The 27,236-nt window shown below is 40.5% G+C and overlaps 1 protein-coding gene across 3 annotated transcripts; it reads left to right on the top strand.

Annotated features, from left to right (window-relative positions):
* The first annotated feature begins 23,097 nt into the window (after positions 1-23,097).
* LOC149315527 (neuropeptides B/W receptor type 2-like) lies at positions 23,098-25,543 on the top strand. Of its 3 annotated transcripts, none has more exons than XM_089513588.1 (3): positions 23,098-23,453; positions 23,784-23,869; positions 24,221-25,543. In XM_089513588.1, the coding sequence occupies exon 3, from the start codon at positions 24,256-24,258 to the stop codon at positions 25,252-25,254; it is 999 nt and encodes a 332-aa protein (XP_089369714.1). In that variant the 5' UTR covers positions 23,098-23,453; positions 23,784-23,869; positions 24,221-24,255; the 3' UTR covers positions 25,255-25,543. The 3 variants fall into 3 exon arrangements, with proteins under 3 accessions (XP_089369714.1, XP_089369713.1, XP_089369712.1); XM_089513587.1 differs by having other exon boundaries at positions 24,144-25,543; XM_089513586.1 differs by having other exon boundaries at positions 24,031-25,543.
* Positions 25,544-27,236: the final 1,693 nt, after the last annotated feature.

Here is a 27,236-nt window from a genome sequence, read left to right as displayed (position 1 = left end):
CATTTCTGCTTGGAGTCACTGTGGTTAATTGTCTGTTTGTGAAACCTTCAGCTTGCAAGGTCCTGCAGAGAGGTAGTGTCTGCAAAAGCTTTCTCCCCCAAGCCAGTAAAATTAGTGTACTGCTTTTAAGAAAAGCCAGTTAATAGTCCACATTAGGAGGAACTATACAAAAAGGGTTTCCATAATGGTAGAAAGAGCAGAGAGAAGGTCAGCCTAGCCTCCCATGGGACCTTCTCTGACCCTGTATCCCCACCAAACATGCTTATGATGCTGGTGGGGCTGAAAGAAAGTCCTCCCCTGAGAATCTCAAAATTTGATCAGGCTCTTTCAGATAGTCTGGACCCAAACCATATAAGGCTTTATAGTTCATCACTTTGAATTATGCCTGGAAAAGAATCAGTAACCAGCATTTTTCAATTGGAGGAGTTATATATTCCCTGTAACCAGCCTAAATCAGACAGTCTGGCTGCAGCTTGTTTGACCCACAGGAATTTTTGAACAGCTTCCAAAGGTTTTTTTTGTGGGGGTTATTTTGTGGGGGGTTATGTGGCCATGTTCTAGAAGAGTTTCGTCCTGACCTTTCGCCAGCATCTGTGGCTGGTATCTTCAGAGAATGCTTGCCTGGAAAGGACTTGGATATATATATTGTGTGACCTGGAAAGGCAGGAGTGATTGGCATGTGTATCACTCCTGCCTTTCCGAGTCACACAATATATATATCCAAGTCCTTTCCAGGCAAACCACAGAAGCTGGTGAAAGGTCAGGAAGAAACTATTCTAGAACATGTCCATATAGCCCGAAAAACCCACAAAAAAACTATGGATGCCAGTCATGAAAGCCTTTGACTTCACAGCTTCCAAAGTTTTCAAAGTTTTGAAAGCCATAATAGGATATTTTGATGTGTATTTTTCATTCCCCACCCACACTCTCTTATCAGTTGCAAGCAACGAGAGTTAGTGACTCCCTTTTCAGCGGGGAACTGAACCTGCTCTGGGTTTTAATCTAAACTTTAAAAGAATGATTGAAAGTACTGAAAGTTGCCTCTCCACCAAATATGTTCAGCACCTTGGATAACTCCTTTAATGTTCAGGGAGAGTGGAGTCATCTCCCCATGATATCATAGCCACTGGCCAGTTCTGATACTTAAAAGCGTTTTTTGCAGGGGAAATGTAATCCAAAGTAATAGATAATGCAGCAATAATTGACTGTTACTATATATGTGTGTGTGTGTGCATGTGCAAAATAATAGGAAGAAAGTGCCATTTGAACACTGCATTAGGTAATGGCAACAAATTATGTTTAAAAAGACAATCTCCAACCTATGATGATGCTCTACAAAAATGCAGTGGTCTTCAACTCCTAGGTAAAGCCTCAGATTCTGAATAATGATATCTTTTGAAAAGGGACCTGGTGGGCATGCATTCACCAGTCCTATTGATAATATCTAACTTAGGAATTTTCCATTGTATTGAATCCTGAGGCGTCCAAAATGTCTTAAGGCATTGTTTTTAAGAGGGTTTTTTTAAAGAGCATTTTAATGTGTTTTTAAAAATGTTTTTATATTGCATTGTTTTAATTAGGTGTTATTTATTCATTGACTCAGGAGCCCATGGGAGCTGGGAAGCAATATAGAAATACTTTAAATAAGTAAATAAATACATAAAATAAGGAAGGCCTGTAAAACAGAGGAGACGATACACTGAATCACATCCTCTTCTGTTGGCTTCTTAGTTTTCTTCCAAGCAGTCCATCTGCTAAAAGGCATCTTCTTTTTAAATCCATGCCCTTTTCTCATACTTTACTTCTCTTCTCTCATTTCAAGAGCTATTGTACTTCACATTTTTATCTTCAGTTCTAGCGTAACTGTAATACAAAAAATGCATCCTCCTCCTTAGATGATATTTATGGCTGCTGTTGTGTGATTCCATTATACTAAAGCAAAATGTGTCCCTGTTGTCATAAGGAAATATATTATTTTATTGAATAGCCCTGTAAGACAGACACCCCAGTGAACGAGCTGAAATTCTATTCCTTATCTCCATAAAAGCACGCTGACATATTTTCAGCCAGTTTGCCATTTGCAGATGCATGTTGTGACCGAGAAGTATCTTGAATGGTCCACACCTGATGAAATAGGCAGACTCTGGTTGTTTTTTAAAGTCTGCCTAACAGAGGAAGTAAAAGGCAATGAAAATTGTGCTTTCAGCCATTCGGCAAGTTATTATCTTTGAGCCACTGGTTATGCCCTGGGATCAAGTAGGTGATGTTATAGATAATTTTATTGCAAAAGAGTAAGACGCTTTCACCAGCTCTTTTTCTTAACCTACCTCTGGTGAGTCAGAGCATCTGTCAAAGATCAGATTAACCCTTCTCTTTCTCTTGGCAAAACTGTCACTGCCTTGGGAGTCATATTTGGGAACTACTGAAAGATTCTCTATGTAGAATCATAGAATCGTAGAGTAGGAAGAGACCGCAAGGACCATCCAGTCCAACCTCCCCTGACATTCAGGAGCTCTCAATCAAAGCATCCCCGACAGATTGCCATCCAGCCTCAGTTTAAAGACCTCTAAGGAAGGAGACTCCACTACACTCCAAAGAAGTGTGTAGATTCTCTTAAGTATATATTGGTCAGATCAAGGTATTGATGGGACTTTTTTTTAAAGGAACAGTTCCTTTAAGTAGGGCAGAGACAAAAGTGTACTGGTGAGTTATGGTGGTCAAGTTTTATCTCTGAATTTGCCATCTGGATTCTGTAAAAGATACTTGAAACAAAAATCAGCAGTGCCTGTTTTGATTGCTTAGACTAATAACCTTGTGTCCATTTTGTTGTTGTGTGCCTTCAAGTTGTTTCTGACTTATGGAAACACTAAGGAGAACCTATCGCAGTGTTTTTGTTGGTTGTTTTTTGTTTTTGTTTTTGTGTGTGCAAGATTTTCCTTCCTCTGAAGCTGAGAGAATGTGACTAGCCCCAAATTTTTAAAGCAGGTTAAGATCTTTAAATATTTGGGGATAGTTTTCCAAGCCTTAGGAACTAGAAATGCTCATTTAGATTGTGTTTCTAGGAATGCACAAAGATCTGCCACAACTATTCAAAATTATTTTTTTTACCAAAGGAGCCCAGTTCATTCCTGCAGCAATTAAGCTCTTTATGGCCAAAGCTCGAGCCCAGGTGTTATATGGAGCCCAATTAGGACCTTACAACAATATGATCACACTTGAAAGAGCCCAAACAAAGTTTCTGAGGAGTATATTTCAGGTTGCCCGCTGTGTATCTAATGCCATGTTACGAAGGGAAGCTGGAGGCAGTAAAATCGAATCCTATTTGTGGATAAACATCTTTACTTATTGGTTAAAAATACATAATAGCCCTGGTGGACTATCCCAGTTAATATTGGTAGACAACTATAAATCTTCTTGGGTAACAGCTATCCATAAGAAACTGAGCCTTCCTGGACTTTCTAGTAATACCATTCTAAAGCTAGGTCTAGATCAAGGTTGTAAGGCAAAGGATTCTAGACATTGAAGGACAGAGTGAAACTGCTTCCTTTTATAATTATTGATTTGTAAACAACCAAATGTCAGTTTTCCATCCTGCCTCTTACTTATATAGGAAAATCCCCTATGAACTCTGATTTTGTCCATGTGATACTGAAGCAATAGAAACCATAGTTCATGTTCTTTTGTATTGTCAGTTTTAGAAGGACATTCGTCATCAGCTGATCACCCTTCTTCTAACCAAATTTCCTAGACACACTGATGTTTTTTATCTAAGCTATTTCTTGGACAGTCAAAATCAAACTGTTAGCAAAAATTCTTACATTATATGTAAAACACGTTCTCAAATGATTGGTAACAACTGATGTTTCTTGGCAGAGACCTATTTTGATTTCCTTGTTTCTGTTTCTGATTTGTTTTAATAATTGCACATCATTTCTTTTATATAGTTTATATTATATTGATATTATTTTTATAAATAAAATTTGTTGTTGTTGTTGACTTGTCCAAGGTCAACCAGTGTTTTTTCATGGTTGAGTGGAGAAATGAATGCTGCTCTCCAGGATCCTAATCAAACCATTATATTGCACTGGCTCTCTTTGTGGTCATTTACCCCACTGAAAGGAACAGGACTGCTTTCTGATTACACTTGCGTAGGACTGCATTGTACATGAACAAAGTCATCAATTTTTGTCGCAAAACAGTTATCCCCATGGAAGTGGCTGGACATTTGTCTGCTGGTGAATGTCTGTATTCAGTTCAAGGCTGAAAAACTGGACTATAGCCTCATAAAAGTCATAAGTGAATGCTTCAGTGGATAGTGAACATCCATAACTCCTAACTACAAAAGAGTCAATTTTTTTAAAATAATGGTTTTAAATTCCATTTTAGTTTCTGTGAACTTTAGGAGGGTTCAAATGGGCTGTTCCCTTCAGAAAAGTTGGACATTGAGATGAACAGTAATACATCCTGCAGACTCCATACAGAGGCCAGTAGAAACATTATTTGCCTTTTCTAAATATTACTGCATGGACTTGTTCCTTTGCAGCATGGAAAGAAATCAAATGTGATTTACTGTATATACTCATGTATAAGTCTAGAAATTTACTGTATGTACTTGACTATAAGTCGACCTCATGTATAAGTCGAGGGCAAGTTTGGGGGCCAAAATTATGAATTTTGATATGACCCATGGTTAAGTCGAGGGTAAAACTTAGAGGAATGTAACAAAGTATCTAAAGAATGAAGCAAAGGAAAAAGATGCCAAAGAACGTTCACAATTCCCTTCCCTTCATCCACCATCTTGAGGGAGAGAGAGGCAGGCTAGCTCCACCAGGCCTCTGAGATTGAAGCAGTTAAATCTGGACAGAAATGGGATCAAAGAGGTGCCGTATCTCCACCATGTGGGCAATTCCTGCTTTTCCATTCATCCCCTGTCAGCAAAATCAGGCATCTGAGAAGGTTTGCGGAGCTGGAGAAATGCTGGGAAACGGCTCCATCAGGCTGGACCTCCGAAGCGGAGCAAGACGCCAGAATATATTGTTTTACAAAACAGCAAGGACCCTGACAGAACAGCAGAAGAACCATAACTGACACTGGGAATTATCACTGACACAGGCTAGTCTGAAGAAGGAAGAGCCCTCCCTCCGGTCCATCTGCCTTGGTCCAGGCCTCAGAGGGAGAGAAGAATGCTGGACCTGATCCTCTCCCCCCCTCACCATTCCCTTCTCCTTTTGTGTCATGTCTTTTAGATTGTAAGCCTGAGGGCAGGGAAACGTCTATTATCCCCTCTGTTGTAAGCCACCCGGATTCCCAGTGATTGGGCGGTATATAAATAAATCCTATTATTATTATTCCAGCAGGCATAACTGTTTGTGCTCATACTAAAGGGGTCCATTTTTAGACTAAAGTTTCTAGATTTATACATGAGTATATACAGTAGGTCAAAAAATTGACCCAAAAAAACTGAGTTGACTTATCCACGGGAGAATTTAAGTACCGTATTTTAACTCTTATTTAAAAGAAGGAACCCTCTCCCGGTGAAAAGCAAGAGTATAGTATATGAAGCACCAACCCCTCTACTCTCTCAGCCATTCAGACTTAAGAGTGAGCACAAAGAGTTATGTCTGCTGGAATTTTGTAGGTTCTTTGACATTGTTTTGCTTTTCATCCTTTAGATTCTTTGCTATATACCCCTAAATTTCACCCTCGGCTTATCCATGGGTCATAGCAAAATCCATAATTTCAGCCCCAAAACTTGCCCTCGACTTATACATGAAGTCGACTTATAGTTGAGTATATACAGTATGGTATATCTCTCCTTTCACTGACTTGACCACTTATCTTTAGTACCTGGGGGAAACTGACCAAGTAACACAGATTTTAAAACTTGAGCCCTTCAAGAAGCCAAGAGGTAGTTATAACCTTACATTCATACACTATACTTCAGATTAATTGTTTGAAATCAATTATACAAATGAAGCACAACTGAATCTATTTGCATAGAGTTAGTCCCATTGACTTCAAGTGTTTTAAAAGCATGCAGTAGCAGCCAGTCGTTTAAAAGCGTGCAGTGGCTTTAAGAAATTCATTCCCTAAATTGCTATTAGTCATGATATCAATTCAATGTTCAAAGCCAGTATATTTCTCAGTACCAACTGAAGAACTGGATTTCAAGTGCGTGAATGAGAGAATGAGAAAACCCTTTCCACAGAAGTTCATGATCTGAATAGAAGCAATTTATCTATTCCAAATACTACATGCCCAGATTTTCCTGCACAGGGTAAAGTACATAACCTTGCTATTTCTTAGCTGTAAATCCCCCTCACCCAGTGACTTTTCTAATAGGCTGAAGAGGATTCATACACATGCCTTGTGTACAACATGTATTTAGACCCTGGAGTCTAAATAAACTAAATAGATGGGATTATATGGAGCCCTGGTGGAGCAGTGGTTAAATGCCTGTACTGCAGCCATTCACTCAAAACCACAAGGTTGCGAGTTCAAGACCAGCAAAAGGGCCCAAGCTCGACTCAGGCTTGCATCCTTCCGAGGTCACTAAAATGAGTACCCAGATTGTTGGGGGCAAATTAGCTTACTTGCTAATTAGCTTACTTGCTGTTCACCGCTATGATCTTTGGAATAGCGGTATATAAATAAAACAAATTATTATTATTATTAAATTATTATTATTATATATTTATGAGATTGTATATTTATTGGTATTTCACTCTGTTTCAGAGCACACATCTATAGCTTCTGTTTCCACATTTGTTTTCTATGTAATTAAATATATATAGGTCCCCCTGCTCACTTTTGAAGGCTGCACTGTATGGGTATGGATGCCTTCAAGAAGCCCATCAATGTATGGCAAACCTGTGACTTTCACAGGATTTTATTAAATGAGAAGTCCTAAAAGGCTGATTTTGCCAGTTCCTTCCTCTGAAAGCTAATCTACAGTACTTAGTATTCCCTGGTGGTCTCCCATCCAAATACTAACTAGGGCTCACTGACTCTGCATTGCTTCCAAGATCTGGATGTTGTTGGACTGCAGTTCCCACCATTCCTCAGCACTGGGTACGCCAGCTAGGGGCTGCTGGAACTTGCCGTCCAGCAATAGCTGGACTCAATATCCCCATTGATTTCAGGGAATTATAGCATGCATGGAAGAGAGCAGGGCAGAAAAAGAGAGAGAATTGGAGCTTGGGAAAGCTTTGGACTACAACTCCCATAATCCCTTCTCCAGCTATAGAACTTGATGTCAAAATTGATTCCAGCTTATCTTCTTCAGTCTATCTTCCTTATAAACTATACCAAGCTATCTCCCCTTCCCCTCCCCTCTCCTCCGCCTCCTTTGTGTGACATTTTCTGTTTTAGCTTTGACAAATGTGAACCCAGTCATTGCAAAAACAATAATAAGACACAACATCAACACTTTATTGGCAAGACAGCTTTCTATGTCACTTTCTAGGCTTTTCTAGTATGAAAATGCACACACTTTTGCACCTCTGCTGTTTTATTGCACTGATGCAGTAAAACAGTTAAACTTTTAGAACAACGAATTTTAAAAGGAATTTCCGCCCCTGATTGGAATGAGTGATAACTGCTTCTTGTGAGGGATGAAACATTGTAATTATCTCACACATCTCATGTGGAGAGAACAGTAATCTTATTGCCCACCACTCTTCAGGCAAAAGAAGAACTATTCCGTCATTTCACATTCTTATGTACAGGAGAGACAGAATGAAAAATAATAGGGTGGAATCTAGTTAGTGTCCTTGTGCTACACATGCACAGATTAACCCATTTCTGTCTGATGCAGAACATTTACATTTAGGTCAGGCAAAAGAAGCAGACTTTGACATGTGATGTCATTGAGCATACAACATGCATGCCAATGTCGATGCATGAACATGCACATTCAGATGTTCATGCACATTTCATTTCACATTCAAGAGTGAATTCAGTTGTACAATATAAGGGCTGCATAGCGTAATCAATGCATTATCCTCCATGTGGAGATTTATATGAAACATAATTGTGGGATCTCAGCCAACTGGATACACTTGGAGGAATCTGTATTGTGCTTACTACTGTATGGAGCACAAGGTTGGGAAACAGGACATCTAAGCTAAGGTGCCACCATGAGGAATGGTCAGAGCCTTGGAAAAGTTCCCCCCAGAAGGGCTAGTCAGTGTAGACACTGGCCAGTTTCATGTTCATCTCCTGGTATCGCCAGTTATGAAACATCCATGTGGCTGATGATGTGAGACCTTGTAGTACAGTGTGTTCATTCAGCACAGACAGTACTGAGCTAAATGGATAGCCCAATGATCACTATAATCCAGTTCTTTATGTTCCTGCATTAACATTTTTGATGCACAGCCTGAGAGAGACAAAAGAGGGCTCGTAGTACTGAGACGTTCCAAGAATGAAAATAATGCTGTGTTCACTAATGAAATTCTTTGGTTATTAAGCAGTTGCCAACACTTTGAAGGAGCTGAAATGGGCCACACTGAGCTGTCACATTTACAGTCTCTGGGTCTTCTGTGGTCTCTGAGTAGCATGGATTTCATAAAACATGCATTCCTCTAAAATCCCCTGAGGGATAGCATCCTTCACTTCCAGAATATGGGAACTTTCTCTTTCCCTTCAGAGATACTGCAAAATGGTGCAGAATTCATTGTTGTTTTGAACCAGACTGTTTCAGGTTATTTCAGGATGGGAATGAGCTGTGCCACTGCCTGTGTTGTAGGCCCTGCCTATGATCATAGAACTGTGTTAGCATAAAATGGAAGGAGCATAGCATTGAAATGGAGGGGATGTAGTTATGTAGACTGGGAATGGTGGGGCTCCCAGTCAATGAGGAATGTTTCTCCCTGCCTACTCCCTTATCAATAACAGCCCAGTCATATCCCAAGCCAGAGAAACCTTTGTGTTAAAATGGGTAGCAATTGCGATTTGGAAGCATCTTGTGCCCATTTGAAACATAATTGATCCATGAGTCTAGGCTGGCAGTGGTACCTGCAGAATCTCTGGACCGTGCACTTGGCTGTGCTGGGGGCATTACCACCAGCATCTGGCTCACATCAGTCTTTTCAAGTCCAACATTTAACCAAGTTCAGAAATTCAAGCTTCAGTAGTTAAAACTCAGCAAACCTTTATTCAGTAATTGTAGGTCCACACTAGAGACGCTCACTGTCAAAACTAAACAGCAAGTGTTGCCACTGCCAAATTAAAACATCCATAATTTAAAAATATTTTCAGCCTGGTATTTCATTCCTTACATTCTCTAAATAACAATGAAAGGAGGAAAGAAACTATTGGAGAAGTTCCTCCCCATAAAGAGTCTAGAGACACTTTTCATACTACCCATCTATAACACTATGATTCCCACTATGACTGTGTCCTATGCATTCTCAGGGATTATAGCTTGGTGAAATACTAGATATCTCTGGGTAATAGTGTTGATTAGGAAAAAAAAAAAACAATTGAAGTTGAATCCAGACAAAACAAAGATGCTGTTCATCAGTTGAAAGACAGATCAAGGAACAGAGATACAGCTTGGGATACAGTGTGTGTACATTTCCTGAGCTATACAGAGCACTTCTTCAACAGATAATTTTAATTGGATTGCAGTGTGTAAAGAGCTGAACTGGAAAACTGATTTCAGCTTGTTTTCACTATATCCTCTTCATAAACTATTGCAAGGTACATTCCCCCTCACCTGTGTGATATTTTCTATTTTAGGGTTGACAAATTTGAAACCAGTAATTTGCAAGAAAGAAAGAATAACACACAGGGCTGAAACAGATGGCTGAAAAAAACCCATTTCTGGGCATCACTGGAGTGTGGCATTTACATGCTGAATGCTCCATTGATGCCCAGAAGTTGCCTGGAAGCCAGGAGGCTGCCCAGACATGGGTGGCTTTAAGATATTCTGGTGTTTAAACACCATACACCACAGAATTGTCTTGAAGCCACCCTGGACTGTGGCAGGGCCGAGAAAGCCGGCTCTTTCCTGGTTGAAATAGGAGCAGATCTTTCTCACTCCTATTTGGGCCAGGTTCAAGGGGGACTGGGGCTGCGGAGTGTGTTTGCCATGGCCCCAGTCAGTCTTCAGCTAGGGTGGCTTCAAGCCACCCCCTTTTCCCAGTCTGTTCTGGCCCATAATTTCAGCATCTCATTGTCAATATACTAAGGACAGCTTCCTATGTTGCTAGACCTTTCTACCTTGATTGATGAAAGGTTTCTTCTCTAAGGCAGTTTTCTTGCACTCCAAATTTATCAAAACTTTCCTACCAGGAGATGTTGTCCCAATAGATGAACTGAGCAGTGACTATGTGCTACTTTGCCTTTAACTATATATTATGATCTAAGATGGCCCCCCAAAACACCAGGTTGTTTTTTTTAAGTTTTATACCAGTCTTAATCCTAAAGGCATCATTTCCCCAACCTCCACAATGAAAGGTAACAGGAGCATCATAACAAGCAATGCAATGGGTTATAACTTCAACACTGTAACATGTTATGGAAAAATGTCTAATAGGGACTAATTAACTTTTAGAAAATAACTATTCTGGGCTAAAAATGTTTTTGGATCTGCTGTAACTGGCTCCTCACTTACAATGCCCCTTTTGTGATTCTTTTTTGCCATGTCAACCAGTAGTGTCAGACACAATGCTAGTTGTACTTGTCCTCTGCTCTTTCCCAGAAGCTGATTGAATGCCTTCAGATCCAGAAGTGATATCTTCCAGTGATATCTCTTGCTTTACTTTGGATTGTCTCATCATAGTTTGTTTAGGTTCTGGAATTCCCTTCCCAAAGAGGTTAGACTGGCACTATCTGTACTCTCTTTCTGTGGAAAGGGAAGACCCTTTTGTTTCAATAGATTTTTAGGGACTGTGTTTGCAAGATCTATCCCACCTAAAAACATGTGGCCCATTATTCTATTTGTTGTGCTGATGTGTGTGTGTGTGAATGGTTTATATTTTAACTGGCTTTGATGTTTTTTATATAGTTGATCACTTTTTAATTTTTTAATTTTGTGAATTTTAGCTATGCTTTTTTTAACTGCATGTAAGACACCATGGTCCAATGCTGTTTGACACCACTTTTACTGTTATTGCTCAAAGCTATGGAATTGTCAATTTGTAGTTTTGTGAGATCTTCACTGGCTGCCCATTCACTTCCGAGCGCAATACAAGGTGTTGGTCACTACCTATAAAGCCCTACATGGCTTGGGCCCGAGTTACTTGAGGGACCGCATCTCCCCATATGATCCGCCCCGCACACTCAGAACATCTGGGAAGAACTTACTGGTAATTCCACCTTCCAAATATGTTGCCACATCCCAGATGGCCTTTTCAGTGGTGGCCCCATGGATGTGGAATGATCTACCTGAGGAGCTCCATCTGACAACCCCCCTAGAAACATTCAAAAAGAGGCTTAAAACTCTTCTTTTTTGTCAAGCTTTCCCCCTGAAGAATGAAGTTGTCTACCCTGTTGCCATCAATTCCCTGCTTACCCTTGAAGGCGAATGATTGTGCTTAGAGTTCTGTAATTGTATGGTTTTAATTGTCTGTACACCGCTTTGATCTGTGGAAAAGCAGTATCTAAATAAAATTTATTATTATTATTATTATTATTATTATATTTAACTTTCACCATCAGAGAGCTCTGGTGCACAACAAACTACAAATCTCAGGATTCAATAGCAATGAGCCCTGACACTTAAAGCAGTGTTAAACTGAATTAATCCTGCAGTGCAGATTGGACCTTTGTTGAGTCCCAACCTGGGGAAAAGGCAATAATAATAATAATAATAATAATAATAATAATAATAATAATAATAATGTTTCATGGTAAAAGACATTCAGAAGTGTACCTATGCATCCTTTTGCACAGGGCCAAAAAGCATTAGCTCAAGTAACATTGCCATTGTAGCTGAGAGATCCTCAGCCAATGTCAACAACCACATCTCTCACCATCTTGGTATTGTTTTATTTTGAAACTTCAATTGATCAGGTCTCCTGAATGGATGTGCAGCAACTTTGCTATTATCTAGTATCTGCTAATTCATACCGGAAGCCTAATAACATCTTCACAGAGCTATAGCCACACTTCACACTTCTGTAGCTTGCATCTGTTAAAAAAAGAAAGAAAACAGAAGCTACTAGTTGAGAGAGATACATAATTTCCATTAGGAAGAAAAGGAATTAAATGATTTAGCAATGGGATTTTTATTATAATTATGTCAGATGCTCTCTAGATAGATCATATAAAACAGGCTAGAGAGAGTTGGGAAGTAATTTTCAACACCCTTTGAACAAAATTACCATGCTTGATAGAAATACCATTACCAGAAGCAAGATTATTGGGGTGCTCTTAACATGGTGTTCTTTAGGAATGATTGATACAGGACAACAAAGAAATAATTGACTGGTCATCATAATCTATCCTTCAAAACACAAATATGAGCTTTTCCCCATATATCTGCTACACTGTTTTCTCTGGTTTCATACCAAATTGCTTATTTCATTTGATGCCTTTCCACAGAGAAATATGTGCTGGAGAAAGCTGTTTTCTGCCAAAGAAGCCCCATTTTCTTCTTTGTTCTGCCCCATTATTTCTGTTTTAACACACACAAAACCTCCAAAGTGCTATTCAGTTAAGTTACCTAAGATGATTGCCAGGATAGCTTCCAACAGATTGTCTATAGAACTGTAGATGTCAAGGCAACCTCAAAAGCCATCACAGCCATCCTCCTGCCAATGCAGGAGATTTCCAAACCCCTATTTAAAATCTCCAATGAAGGAAAATCCATCATCTTCATTCCTCATCAATGGACTGGTAGTCCAGTCCATTGCCAAACAAGTCTTTCCCTCAGAAAGTTCTTTCTCGCATTTAATTAAAATATATTTTCTTATAATCCCAATCCATGATCCTACACTCTGGAACAGGAGAAAAGAAGCATCATTCATCATTCATATGACAGACTTTGGGGTATTTGAAGGCAACTACTGTACCATTTCTTCTTCTGTTCTCCAGGAAGCAAAGCAAGGAGCAATCCAAGGGTCAAAAGCAATGTACAAGCCAGAGAAGGAGGCAGAACTGAGGAGCAAATCAGGAACCAAGACTGAAATGCAAGCCTGAAGAAAAAAGAAAGGTTGGGATCAAAAGGCAAACAAAATGATCCAGGGACTGTAGCAACTCCTGCACTAGGAAAACTCAGAAAAGAAGGCTACTTGGTTTAGAAGGCAGGGGAAGAAAAGTAATGGGGGACATGATAGAGGTCCATTAAAGTGAGCACAGATGGGATAAAGAGATTAGAGAGCTTTTTAGGGTCATCCTGAATGATGGAACAGGGCAGGGAAAAGCACTTCTCCCCACAGCATGTAGTTAAACCTAGAATTTGCTACCACAAGATGTAGTGATGGCCGCCAGTGTAGATGTCTTGAAAGGAAAGGATAATTAAACAATTCATGGAGCTTAAGGTGGTAACCAAAGACTTCTACATATGGTTGTGGATACTGGATGGTGAAGAAGGCTGACAGGAAGAAAATCAGCTCATTTGCAATGTGATTCTGGAGGAAAGTTCTACCAACAGTATGGACTGCCAAAGAGACAAATAAATGGATCCAGGAGCAAATCTAGTTGGAACTGTCTCTAGAAGCCAAGATGACTAAACTGAAGCTGTTGTACTTTTGACATATTGTGAGACAGTATGACCCATGAGAAAGCTGATAATGCTTGTTAAGGTGGGAGGCAGTAGGAAAAGTGAAAGGTCACATTTCAGGTGGATAGACTCAGTCAAGGAAGCCATGGCCCTGACTTTGGAAGACTTTAGCAGAGCTGCTAATGACAGATGCCAGGATGTCTTGGAGATCTTTCATTCTTAGGACTGCTGACTTGACAGCAATTAATAACAAAAACAAAATTACAAACTGCTCCTGGCCCTGGTATCCCTATGCTATCTTTAGCACCCTAGAATATGAGGATTCAAATATGAGGATTGCACTTCTGGATTACACCTAAAGTCTATCTTTTCTTGTCCAGCCTTCTTTTCATACAGTTACCAATGAATTATCTATGACAATTTCCCCAAAACTTTGGCCCTCCAGGTGTTTTGGACTTCAGTTCCCAGAAGCCCTAGCCAGTTGGGCCAACAATCAGGAATTCTGGGAGATGAAATCCAAAACATCTGGAGGACCCAAGTTTGGGAAACACTGGTCTAGGGAAAGCTGAGAAGGAGGACAGATGTATAATATCAGCTTCTCAATCATCCCAAGGAGATCATGCTGATTTAGGAATTGGCACTGAGAAGCACATGATATTCTTTTTCTTCTTATGTCTATCCCACCTTTTACCACTTCAGGACTCAAAGCAATTTACAACAAACCACACACCCTTAGTGATGCCACTGCTTGTCTGCAAAAAGAAAGTAAAGAAGGTGCCAGTCTAACGTCTCTGGGAAGAGAGATCCTGAGTCTGGGGGAAGCCAATGAGAAGGCCTGAGAGGTCAAAACTAGCACTTTGAATTGGGTCTGGAAGTGGACTGGCAGCTAGTGTAGCCATTGCAACAAGAGAATTGTGTGTTCCCTGTTGCCAATCTCAACTAGCAATTTGGCTGCAGATCTTTGGCCCAATTGAAGTTTCTGAACAATCTTTTAAGGCAGCCCCCACATAAAGTACATCACAGTAATCAAACTGGGAAGTAACTAAAGCATGTGTCACCATGGCCAGATCTGACATCTTAAGGAACTGATACTAAAGGGAATCTATAGCCTTCATTAGTAGCAACCATTCTGTTGTTGTCTCTGAAACTTTTCTAACCATATTTTTCAAGCATTTTAAAGCAGAGAGCTCCTTCAAAAATTTTGAGAATTGCCTAGGCTGAAGAGTAGCTGATTTCTAATACATATACAGTGGTACCCCGGGTTACGAAATTAATTTGTTCCGCCGCCGCTTTCGTAACCCGGAAACTTTCGCTAGCCGAAAAGCCCATAGGCGCTAATAGCGAAAGCCGCGATTTCGTGCGAAATCGCGCCGAAAAGCACCAAAAATTTTCTTTGTAACCCGGAATAACCTTCGTAACCCGGAACTCTTTAATTGAATGGATTTTTTTCGTAACCCGGAAATTTCGTAAGGCGGCGCATTCGTATCCCGGGGTACCACTGTATTAGTCCAGAAAGTATAAATTAGGTTAATCCAGTTAAGTATGTGGGCTCTCTTATATTCTTCCCAAACCCTATCACTTCCTATTTTAAAATGAGATTCTCATCACTTTAAAGCTGGATTTCTTTAAATCAGGTCATAGAATCATAGAGCTGGAAGAGACCACATCCAGTCCAAACCCCTGTCATGCAGGAAAATACAGTCAAAGCACTCCCACATAGATGGCCATACAGCCTTCATTTTAAAACCTCCAAAGGAGACTTCACCACATTTTGAGGCAGCATATTCCACTGTCAAATAACTCTTACCATCAAGAAGTTCCTCCTAATGTTTAGGTGGAATCTCTTTTCCTGTAGTTTGAATCCATTGCTCTATAGCCTAGTCACTGAAGCAGCAGGAAACAAGCTTGTTTCATCCTCAATATGACATCCCTCAACAATGGTTATCTTATTACCTCTTAACCTTCTCTTCTCTGGGTGAAATATACTCAGCTCCCAATGCCACTCCTCATAGAGCATGGTTTCCCAATCTTTGACCATTCTCATCCCCTCATCTGGACACACTCCAGCTTGTCAACATCCCTCTTGAATTGTGGTGCCTAGAATAGACACAATATTCCAGGCGAGGTCTGACCAAAGCAGAAGAGAGTGGTACTATAACTTCCCTTGATGTATACACTGTACTCCAGTTCAGAATTACAATGGCTTTTCTAGCTGCCAAATTACACTGCTGACTCACATTCAGTTTATGATCTTCTAAGACTCCTGGATCCCTTTCACATGTACTGTTGTCGAGCCAAGTGTCACCCATCCTATATCTATGCATTTAAAAAAAAATCTGCCTAACTGTAGTACCTAACATTTCTTCCTGTTGAAATTCATTTTCTTAGTTTTGCCCCAGGTCTCTAATCTTTTAAGGTTATTTTTAATTCTGATCCTGTTCTTGGGGGTATTAGCTACCCCTCCTAATTTGGTGTCTTCTGAAGATTTGATAAATATACATCCCTTCATCTACCAAGCTTGTAACTGTCCGAGAGAGAGAGAGAGAGAAGGAATATTAGCCTGGTATTCCTATTTTGATTCTTCAATGGGATTGTTTGTGATTGTGCTTTTTGGAATTTGTTCTTCAAGATTTCACCCTTGCTAGGTGAGCTTCCTTCCCAGCCCCCTTTCTATCTCCAGCCAGCCATGTGGCCATGTAGGTGAGGGGTGCAGGCAAAAGTAAATCAGGAACATCACCCATTACCAGCTATGAAAACTGACAACAGTTGCTACCTCTACCTCCCTTCGACCAGTCACCTCATGCCGAGATGGGGGAGAGAAAAGGTGAGAAAAGGCTCCCTCACCCAAAAGTTTATTTGGAAACTATGCATTTTTCAAAGATATTTGAAAAATTATTAACATTAGTCATTCTCCCTTGTAGGAGAAAATAATTCAAACAAGCACATCCCTAGAGCTCATACAGATATTGTAGGAGTAGCAGCATGGGAGTTAAATAAACAAATGAATAATAGATATACAAAGAACAATAGCCCATTTTCAACCCTACAGTTTTATGCAAGACTGACAACCTAATCTGATGTAATTTTACTCATTTATTCAAAGAGCATACAAAAGCTGATAACAAAAAGACCAGGAGATTCAGGAAGTGAACTTTAGATGGACAAGAAGTATGCTGGCACCTTATTCCCTTCAGCACTGGGTCCCTTGTCTTGTGAGGGGCCTGGAGAAATTGCACCAGATGGACCATTGATAATCTGTGTCTGTCAGTGGCGTCTATACTGACCAATTAATCTAGACTCTGTCTGGAGCATTGTGACCTGGGCTTGCCCTGGACCAACCACAATGGTGACCACACACCATTGTGTGGCTAAATCCAGTATGACGCTGCATTGTTGTGCACACGGACCTGCCAGTCCAACACAACATTGATCCCCACAGGCCCATCACCCTTGGTATCACGACCACAGAGACTGCCACTTCTTCACAGGCAGGAGTTACCTGTGAGAGCCTGCCCAACATGGCATACTTCTGTTCAGCTCAGAACAGGGCACCTGGATATGTGATCAATGCACTCCATTCTGACAGCAGAAGTGATGGTACACTGGGCAGGTTCTGCCAGGAAGCTCCTGTGTACAAGGAAGCAGCAGTAGCTTCCTATTTTTGAGGCCACCACTGCTGCTTCCTCATTGGCAAGAATTTTGTGTAAAGCCTGCCTGATGTGTAGCTGCTTCTGCTGAGAACAGAATAGGGTGCCCCTGCGATCAATGAGAAGGGGGTAGAGCAACTTTCTCCTTGCTGGTCACATGTCTGGTTGCCTCTTTCTGTCCTCAGCAGAAGCGATGGTACACTGGGCAAGTTCCACATGGAGCTCCTGCCCATAAGGAAGCAGCAGTGGTGACTCCAAAAGCAGGCCAGAGTGGGGAGGGCAAGGAAGATATGACTCTTGGCATGTAGACTATAGATTGGGCTAAATTGGGCCTGATCCACAGACCAAAAGAACCTGAGGTCATTCTGGGGTATCTGGGAAACACCAGGCTCCCCCCCCCCATTTTTCTTAGTTTAGAGCAAAGTTGGGTTAAGGGCCAGAAACCATAGCATCTCCCCAGAAATAGCCATATATTGTGAGGATTGCCAGCACCAGCATTTCTCTCCTGATGTAGACAAGCCCTTTGACTACTGGATTATATGCAGCCACCAGAATCTGCAATAATTTAATGTGCTTTTCCAGAGGCAGTCCATTAGTGCTCCCTTCTTTTACCCTGTCAGAGTGAAGGTTGGCTATTTCCTCCAAATTACCCATCTATCCAGCTGTGGTTACAACTAATCTGGGGAATCAGTTGTGCGTCAGTCTAGCAAGAGGAGTCTATTGATCGCCGCCTTGCTCTCAAATTAACTTGACTCCTTGACATCGCCTAAGGTCTATTAAGCTAAGATTCTCTCACCTCTTAATTACCCAAAGGATGCTTGTGTTTAATCAGCAGAAGACAAGTATAGATCTCTCTCTTTCACAGCCATGACTTAGAACATACTCTTAACCATGCTGGTTTGCTAGCTGGCAAGAAGCCCAGTCTACATATGCTGCAAGAAGAAAATGGGATCAGTGGAAACCTAGTCTCATGGGTAAAACTGCCACTTATGATGTACACTGAGCAATTTGATGCTCAGTGGAAAGTCATTTGTGCACCTGCCACATCTTTGAACCACAATGCATACAGTGCTAGGAGGAATGGTGAGAAGCAGAACATGGGACATTTCTCAGAATCCTTCAGTCCACATGAACAATGGCTAAGCAGGTTGGGAGATGCTGGGAATTATATTGTTAAGGCTGAAATCATGTGCCTATCTTCTCCAGCACCACACCTCAAATTATTATTATTATTTTCCTTTTTATTTGCTTTCTTCACTGTCTAGCTCTCCATACATGGTAATGGGGATTCCAGTGGATTGGACATTTCTAACTTTAGTGTTCAATTGTATTTACTCTTTAGGATATTGTGTAGTTCTTTCATGGTTGCCCTTTCCATTCCTAGTCTTCTTTTGGTTTTGTGACTCCGTTCTGATCAATGTTTGATCCAAGGTATAGGAAATCTTTGGACAGGTCCACCGGGTTCCAGTACAGTCACCTGATTCAGCGGAGGAAAGGAAGAAAGAAGCCGCAGACTGGGGGCTAGTCAACCGCAGACAATGCTGGAGCCGTGGCCAGAAGCTCATTGAAGCAAATCCCTGCTGTTATTGATTTTAACATTAACAGAGTAGAAAATTCATCAATAATAAGTCGGTTTTGGGAACAAAACAAGATCTTCACAGAAAAGATTTGTTACATCTAAACTTATATTAGCCTCAGTCTTTTTTTGAGGGCTGTGTATATTTTTTCTTTCATATTCTCACGCTGAGTATAGTGTTTGTGCTGGACTACTGGAAGACTGAGGGTTTAAGCTGCCAGTTAACAAGAAAACTACAGAATACAAAATTGACTGAATTAGACCTTATAAATCAAATCTAAAGCTTCATCTAACAAATCTTAATTTATTGGCAATCTATAACCCTGATTTGATATTTGCTGCCTGGTTTTTAAACATATAAGTAGGAAGACAATGTGTGATGTTCTGGGGGAAAATGGATGGACATATCCAGAATGGCAGTGGGGAAGAAAGGGTTGCTTCTACGAGTCCTGAGCTGAAAATTTCTTCCATTTTTTAAACTACTTGAGGAAAAGAAATTATCTCCAAAAAAGGGTGGAATATAACATTTTTGTGCTTGTTTTAGTGACAATGGGTATGTCTGGGTGTCCTGTCTTTTACTGTTCAATTGTCTCTCCTGTCATCTGCAGCCACCATGACTTGCTACACTTCAATTAAAGCCTAGATTTTTTTTTTTCCAAAACAAGAAGCATGGGTAGCTGGAATACTGTAGAGATTAGTAAAAATACACATGACACTCTTGACCACTTCACAGCTATAAGGCAAGTTCAAATAGCACCACCAAAAGGGAATCAAAAGGAGTTCTGATCCCTTTCTTCCCCTTTGCCATTCTGGATCTGTCCATCCATTTTTCCCCAGAACCTCACACATTGTCTTGATACTTATCTGTATCAGCTATCAGGAGAGATCTCTAAAGATTTCTCAGAGACTAAGAGGGCTTGAATTAATCTTAAACACATCATTGACTTTTGGCTTTTGCAGGATATTTCTACCTGTTTCTCTAAATTAACTTGAGGCCTAGGACTTTGCTCCAGTGTTCTTAAGAAAGAAACTCCTAACTCCCTGCTGTCATCACATCTATTATCCACCTTAGAGAAGAATTGAGGTGAAAATAGAAATAAGGAGGTTTGCATGAAGATGAGAGTCAGGGTAGGCAGTTATATTTAAGAAATGTGTTAAAAGTGAAGGCAGATGTCGGTGGTTGATTTAATTACCCATCGGCTGAACAGGTAAGTGATGAGATTTGACTCCAGACTCTCAGGGTGTCTGAAATAGATGTTGGTAGTTTCCTCGCTCACAGCTTGGTACTAAGGAGGCATCATGAATGGACGGGTCCATTGATTTCTTAATGCGTCAGTGCCTACCATCCTTCGAGTGAATACGGGCAGTCAGGAGTAATCTACACACTTTGCATATTGACATTTTTCAAAGCTGGGATCACATGCAGAGCTAAGAGATTGACAATCCATCAGAACAGTTTGTACAATTAGTTTCTCCTTCAGAGGAATTCACAGACTTCAGCTTAGAACTCTCCTGCCCTGTCTAAGTGCAAGTAAGGGATGTCTCTCACAATAATTTGGCACACTACATTTGAGAGCCTACATGACCAATGCCCAATGTACCTTCTAAATGCATAATGTGCATTTCCATGCACATGTAAAATTGCACCACACATACTATTCTACTTCTAGAACCTTGAACTGAGTATATATGTTTTGCATTGGCCAAAAACAGCCAACCCATTTTATATTGGATTTTCATAGAATCATAGAATCAGAGAGTTGGAAGAGACCACAAGGGCCATCCAGTCCAACCACATTCTGCCATGCAGGAATACACAATCAAAGTATGCCAACAGATGGGCATCCAATATCTCTTTAAAAACCTTCAAAGTCCTTGTTTCTGGAGCAGCAGGGGGGAAAGCATGCTCCATTCTCTACATGGGATCCTTTCAAATATTTAAACATGGCTATCATGTCATCTCTTAACCATTTCTTCTCCAGGCTCCAATATACCCAGCTCCCTAAGCTGCTCCTCATAGGGCATGGCTTCCAGATCTTTCACTATTTTGGTTCTCCTCTGGACACATTCCAACTTGTCAACACATTTTTTGAACTGTGGTCCACAGAACTGGACGTAATATTCCAGGTGAGGCCTTACCAAAGTATAATAAAGTGATAATATTACTTCCTTTTATCTACAGATTTTAGTCCTATTGATGCAGCCTTGAATTGCATTGGCTTTCTCACCTGCTGCATCATACTATTGACTCATGTTCAGCGTGTGGTCCACTGAGAGGCTGTGCAGACCACCCCAAAGAGGCGGCCTATGCCTGCCCCTTTTACAGCCAGATTGGGGCTGCAGCAACTGCACACTACACCCCTGATTTGTCCTTTCCAGGACGCAAGAAGGAGACATGAAAAGTGGCTCCTTTTTGCACCCTAGAAAGGATGCAATAGCTGTGGTGCTGCAGCATTACAGTGCTCCTTCATACCCATACCCATATATATTCTATGAGACTACGTGTGAAAGGGATCTAGGAGTCCTAGTAGACCACAGGTTGAACATGAATCAACAGTGTGATGTGGCAGCTAAAAAGGCCAATGCAATTTTAGGCTACATCAATAGCATATAACGTCTAGTTCAAGAGAAGTAATAGTGCCACTGTATTCTGCTTTGGTCAGGCCCCACCTGGAATATTGTGTCCAGTTCTGGGCAGCACAATTCAAAAAGGACATTGAGAAACTGGAGCGTGTCCAAAGGAGGGTGACTAAAATGGTGAAGGGTCTGGAAACCATGAAGCCCTATGAGGAACGGCTTAGGGAGCTGGGGATGTTTAGCCTGGAGAAGAGAAGGTTAAGAGGTGATATGATAACCCTGTTTAAATATTTGAAGGAATGTCATATTCAGGAGTGAGCCAGCTTGTTTTCTGCTGCTCCAGAGACTAGAATGCAGAACAATGGATGAAAACTGCAGGAAAAGAGATTCCACCTCAACATTAGGAGGAACTTCTGCTCTAGAATCTTTCCTGGTACTTTCCTGGATTATAATTGTTGGGATCCTCTTTTTTTCCCTTTTTGAAGTTGGGGACAACCTTTGCCCTCTTCCAGTCTGCTGGGACTTCTCCTGTTCTCCAGGAGTTCTCAAAGATTATTGAGAAATAATAATCTGATTGTAGATTGTAGATTTTAAATAAACCTGTGGACCACATGAGACTGAGTCATGTAATAGAAATACTTGTAAATCCATACATTATTGTTGTTATGTGCCTAACGGTTGTTGTTATGTGCCTTGCAGGACTTCTGGCAACTGTATCAGGGGTTTTTGAGCAAGGATTCTTCAAAGAAGGTTTGACATTGCCTTTAACTGGGGCTGAAAGCATGTGTGACTTCTTCAAGGTCAACCAGTGGGTTTTTATGGCTGAAACAGGACTCAATCCCTAGTTTCCCAGAGTCCTAGTCCAACCACTTTAAACCAGTACACCATACTGACTCTCTTCGAAATATAGATAAATAGATACCCCATCACTTCAGGCTACATTATATACAACTTAGATCATTTATTTTATCTAGGGGAAATGGGCAGACACTGGTGGATTGTGGTGAGGAAAAACAGAGGGAGATTCATGACCTTCTACTTGACAAAGTTAGATGGCACACATTGCCTTCCCAATATGTTAATACATGAAGTCATGAAGTACAAATGTGGTCACCTCTCCAAGCTATGTTTGACCCTACAGACAGCTCTACCTTTTGGCCCAAGGGCCTGAATCTTTCCCATTTGTCCTTGATGGATGGGGGCTGGACACAGAAATGTGTGCTTTTGTAGAGAAATCTTCCCCCCAGTGATGGTGTGGGTGTATTGGTGTCCGTGAAGCTGTACTTTTCCTTAATTGCCAAAATGCTACATCTGGGCAAATGTTCTTTAAAAGTGGGAGATAGGAGTCAGACATTGCTGCCACACGTAAGCCTGAGCATTCCTTGCTTTAAAAATGAGCAACTGACTGCTTCTCCTTGTTTTTTTATTAAAAAATAGAAAAGGAAGAAGCAGATTCTATCCATCTGGAGTTCTGTCGTGCCACTAGGGTAGTTGTTAGTTAAGCAGATGAAAGCAGATGTAACTAATCATTGCCCAGTATGATACCAGCTCATTTGTAGTTTATTTATACACAGAGAGGCATACATGTGTGTGTGTGTGTGTGTGTGTGTGTAGCAGGAATATACAGCATCAGCTGAGCAAACCTCAGCAGCTTTAAAGAGGAGAGTCTGAACAGTGCAAACCAGCCAGGAAGCTGACGCTGGAGTCAAAGAAGGCAAACACAATGCTGGATTGATGAGGAGCACACAGAAGAACTAGTGGGGATGGAAAGTCTGAAAAGTGACGAAGTAGGACCCCCTAACCTGGCTGAACGGGCTTCATTGTGGCAGTCCATAAAATAGAAGGATGGGAGGAGGAAAATCACAGCAACTTTGCCCCTGGAGTCTAATGGGGCTCTTCATTTCTCTGCTCCCTGCAAAGCTTGGATGGCAGTGAGAGGATCTTCATCTTTTGTTTGCTGCATGTCAAGGAATGTTATCAGGTAAGTGAGGAGTGACTCTAAAACACCACAAAAGGTAAAAATGAAACTTAAAGAAAAGTCTCTCCCCCCTCCCTTTAGTATTCTTTTCATTTGGGAAGTTTGCTTTCAAATGTCACACAGGCATGTAAGTTTGGTGATTAAGGGGGCATACATCAGATAGATTGGGAACATTTTCATGTTTGGAATTGATTTGTGAATACATCAACTAAGCTTAAAATGCATTTGAGAAATAAGGGTTAGTCAGGCTTGGTGGTTTTTTTATAAAAAAAAAAAAAACCCCGAGTATATTCTATTCTTACTATCCTTTTCTGTCCTATTCTTTTTCTGCAGGGTTTTTTGGCAGTGACTGTATCCCTTAAGTGCGAATGAATTTTTGGCTGGCATGGATGGGCTATCAGTCTCTTCATTGTCATCAGGTAGGTCTACGGAAAGTTAGATGCTATGACTGAATAAAAAATAGTCTTCTCTCCATTTGTCATGCAACAAAGAAGGCAAGGAATGAGTATATAGAATATCTTTTCCTGTATTTGAATCCATTGCCCTGTGTATCATTAACATTAACATTTTAATTTTCTAGTCTTCTTTTGCTCCAGACATCTGGTGAACATTTTTATGTGGGTGCTGACACTTTTTAACCCTAACTGATCCAAGAAGTTTGATAAAGGTCTTCCTATTGTGTTTTTCTACTAGAACTTTTCAGTGCCACCAGTTACTTTGGAATATCATTATACCATGGCTGGGCTTTTTTCATCTCTGTTCACCTGCAGTATAATCTGAAGAAAAATCCATAGACTGAGGAGATATGGCAAATTTGTCTGAGGAAGGAGAACTGAACATCACTTTCTATGGAACAAGCAAATCCTGCTGCATCAACAATGCTACAAACAATAACTTCACATCCTATGAACAGTCTCCAGACTTCTATGTGATCATCCCTGTGATTTACTCAGTGATCTGTGCCATGGGTCTGACAGGCAACACGGCCGTCATCTATGTGATCCTAAAAGCTCCAAAGATGAAGACAGTAACCAACATGTTCATCCTTAACTTAGCCATAGCAGATGACTTGTTTACGCTGGTCCTGCCCATTAACATTGCCGAACATCTCCTCCATTACTGGCCCTTTGGGGAGATCCTTTGCAAGGTCATCCTGTCCATTGACCACTACAATATATTCTCCAGCATCTATTTCTTGACTGTGATGAGCATAGATAGATACTTAGTGGTCCTGGCTACCATCAGGTCTAAACGGATGCCTCATCGTACCTACCGGGCAGCCCGCATTATCAGTCTTGGCATTTGGTTCCTTGTGACTATCATTGTCTCCCCATTTTTTGTCTTTGCCAATGTCTACAAAGATGGCTTAAACATCACAAGCTGTGGGCTCAATTTCCCCACACCTGAGAGGTTTTGGTTCAAAGCTAGCAGGATCTACACTCTCATCTTGGGCTTTGCCATCCCTGTGTCAACCTTCTGCATCCTTTATATTATGATGTTATACAAACTGAGGAACACCCGTTTGAACTCAAATGCTAAAGCTCTTGACAAAGCCAAAAAGAAAGTCACCATCATGGTCTTCATTGTTTTAGCTGTATGCCTTTTCTGTTGGACACCATTTCATCTGGCCACCATTGTGGCTTTGACCACGGATGTGCCCCAGACTCCAGTGGTCATAGGCATCTCCTACTTCATCACCAGCCTGAGCTATGCCAACTCTTGCTTAAACCCATTCTTGTATGCCTTCCTGGATGACAGCTTTCAGAAAAGTTTCCGGAAGATGGTGGAATGTAGAGCTGCTTAAAATATGTGTGATTCCCAAATTTTGCTTAAAGAGACCTTTGCAGGGGTGTGTGTGTGTGTGTGTGTGTGTGTGTGTGTGCTGAATGAACTTTACTGCTGTATTTTGTTTAATTTTATTTTTGTTTACAAGTGGTTAACCCGTCTTTTTAATAATTTTAATAATTTCTGATTCCTTTTACTTCATTGGAATGCCTAATATATGTTGCTTAATATTTGTTGCTGAAAAGGAAAGCAAGAAAGAACTTGAACCTGCAGAAATGTCTTTTTGTGTGTCCTAGTCTACATCTTCCCCCTGGTGGAGAATAATAAAATAACTGACTGAATAAAAAGCATGAAAACAGAGGTGGGGAAGTCTCTGTGTGGCTGGGGTTGATATTCTATTTATTTGTACAACCTATTATGAAAAAAAGAAAAATGCATACCCTGCCTTCCAGCCCACAAAGGGCCTCTTGAAGTGCTTTACAACAACAGCTAAAAACACATGGCAAAACCATACTAAAAAAAAGCAGAGAGATTTTAAAAACAGCCAAACAGAACACAACAATACAGGGGAGAAGTATTCAAGTCAAGCCAAAACCTTTTGCAAATGAAAAGGTCATTATGGCCCACCTGTTTTGGCTTTTCCAGTTAATGATCAGCAACTACTATGGTTCCTGGAAATGAATGGGAAGTCAATGCACAATATATCAAACTCGAATAATATATTATACTCCAAAATGTAACCCTAGGCCTTTTGCATGAACTGAAGTTAACAAAAATATTTTCAAAAGCCAGGTATTAAAATGTAATTATTTCCCCATCCCTTCTGTCTGATTAAACTACAGTAACAGCAGAAACTGAGGGAGGGATTACTTTCTAATCTTATTTTTATCTTCATATATTTCGAACAATGGTAAACTGTGTACACCTAGAAAATTTCTTAGAAATTATTAGAGTTATATTAAAGCAGGAGGTATGATACAGAGAAAGAAAAGAAAATTGTTTGGAAAGAGACCAGCCAGCCCTAGAACAACATCTGAGTAATAAAATGAGAAAGTCTTCTCAGTCATAAGAAGAAGCCCAGAAATCTGTTTCTAACAGTGGCCAGCTAAACGTTGTTGAAAGCTGTTGCAAAGACACTGTGCTGATGGTAATTCCCAGCAGCAACACCTGTTCAGGCCTTAGATTTTGATAAGCAGACTTTTGTATTCAGGAATTAGGACTGTGCAGTTATTATTATTATTATTAACCTTTATTTATAAAGTGCTGTAAATTTACACAGCGTTCTACATACAATCTTTTTAATTGGATGGTTCCCTGCCCTCAGGCTTACAATCTAAAACGACACGACACAAAGGGAGTGGTGGTGGGGAAGGAGCCTCTCTAGTAGGATAATACATATAAAATACATAGCAATACAGGAAATGATTCAATAAAACAGACAACAAAAGAACATCAAATAGCAAGTGACAATTATGCAATGCCTGGGAACGCTTCTCTGAACAGGATGGTCTTCAGCTCCATTTTGAAGCTGGTTACGGAAGTGATAATTACATAATTTCTGGTTTTAGTAGAGGACTACTGTTATGTTACTACATAGTACAATCAGCAAAGCACCTGACGAACATTGGTGTGCGATGCACATTGCAACCTTTGCACATTTTGCACTGGTGCACATTGTGAGGTCTTGATGGTTTTCCATTATGCATCTTCACCATTCAGTAAAGAGGTTTCTTAGTGCTTCTGCTATTTAGCTAGATATGCTTAAAGTCACATCATGTAGCAGGTCCTAGAGCATTTCAGTGAGTGTCTCTTAATTATATATAGGTTTTCTTTGCATGTCCATTTAGATTTTATGGCTGGATAGATCCTCCATGGGCTTGTCTATATGGCCAAATAAAGCAGTCTCACTCTATTTACACTGTAGACTATCCAGATGACATAGAGCACAATACAGGCAGAATACAGGCCTTTTCAGAACCTCAGGAGTTTAATCCAGAAAAA

The sequence above is a fragment of the Sceloporus occidentalis genome, unplaced genomic scaffold, assembly GCF_023333645.1.
Source record: "Sceloporus occidentalis isolate IW3139 unplaced genomic scaffold, rSceOcc1.0.p SCAF_3, whole genome shotgun sequence".
Classification (NCBI taxonomy): domain Eukaryota; kingdom Metazoa; phylum Chordata; class Lepidosauria; order Squamata; family Phrynosomatidae; genus Sceloporus; species Sceloporus occidentalis.
The sequence above is the reverse complement of the archived record's forward strand: the minus strand, read 5'-3'. Positions and strand labels throughout refer to the sequence as shown.

Coding starts and splice junctions, on each gene's coding strand:
- LOC149315527 (XM_089513588.1), top strand. CDS start 24,256: ATGGCAAATTTGTCTGAGGAAGGAGAACTGAACATCACTTTCTATGGA.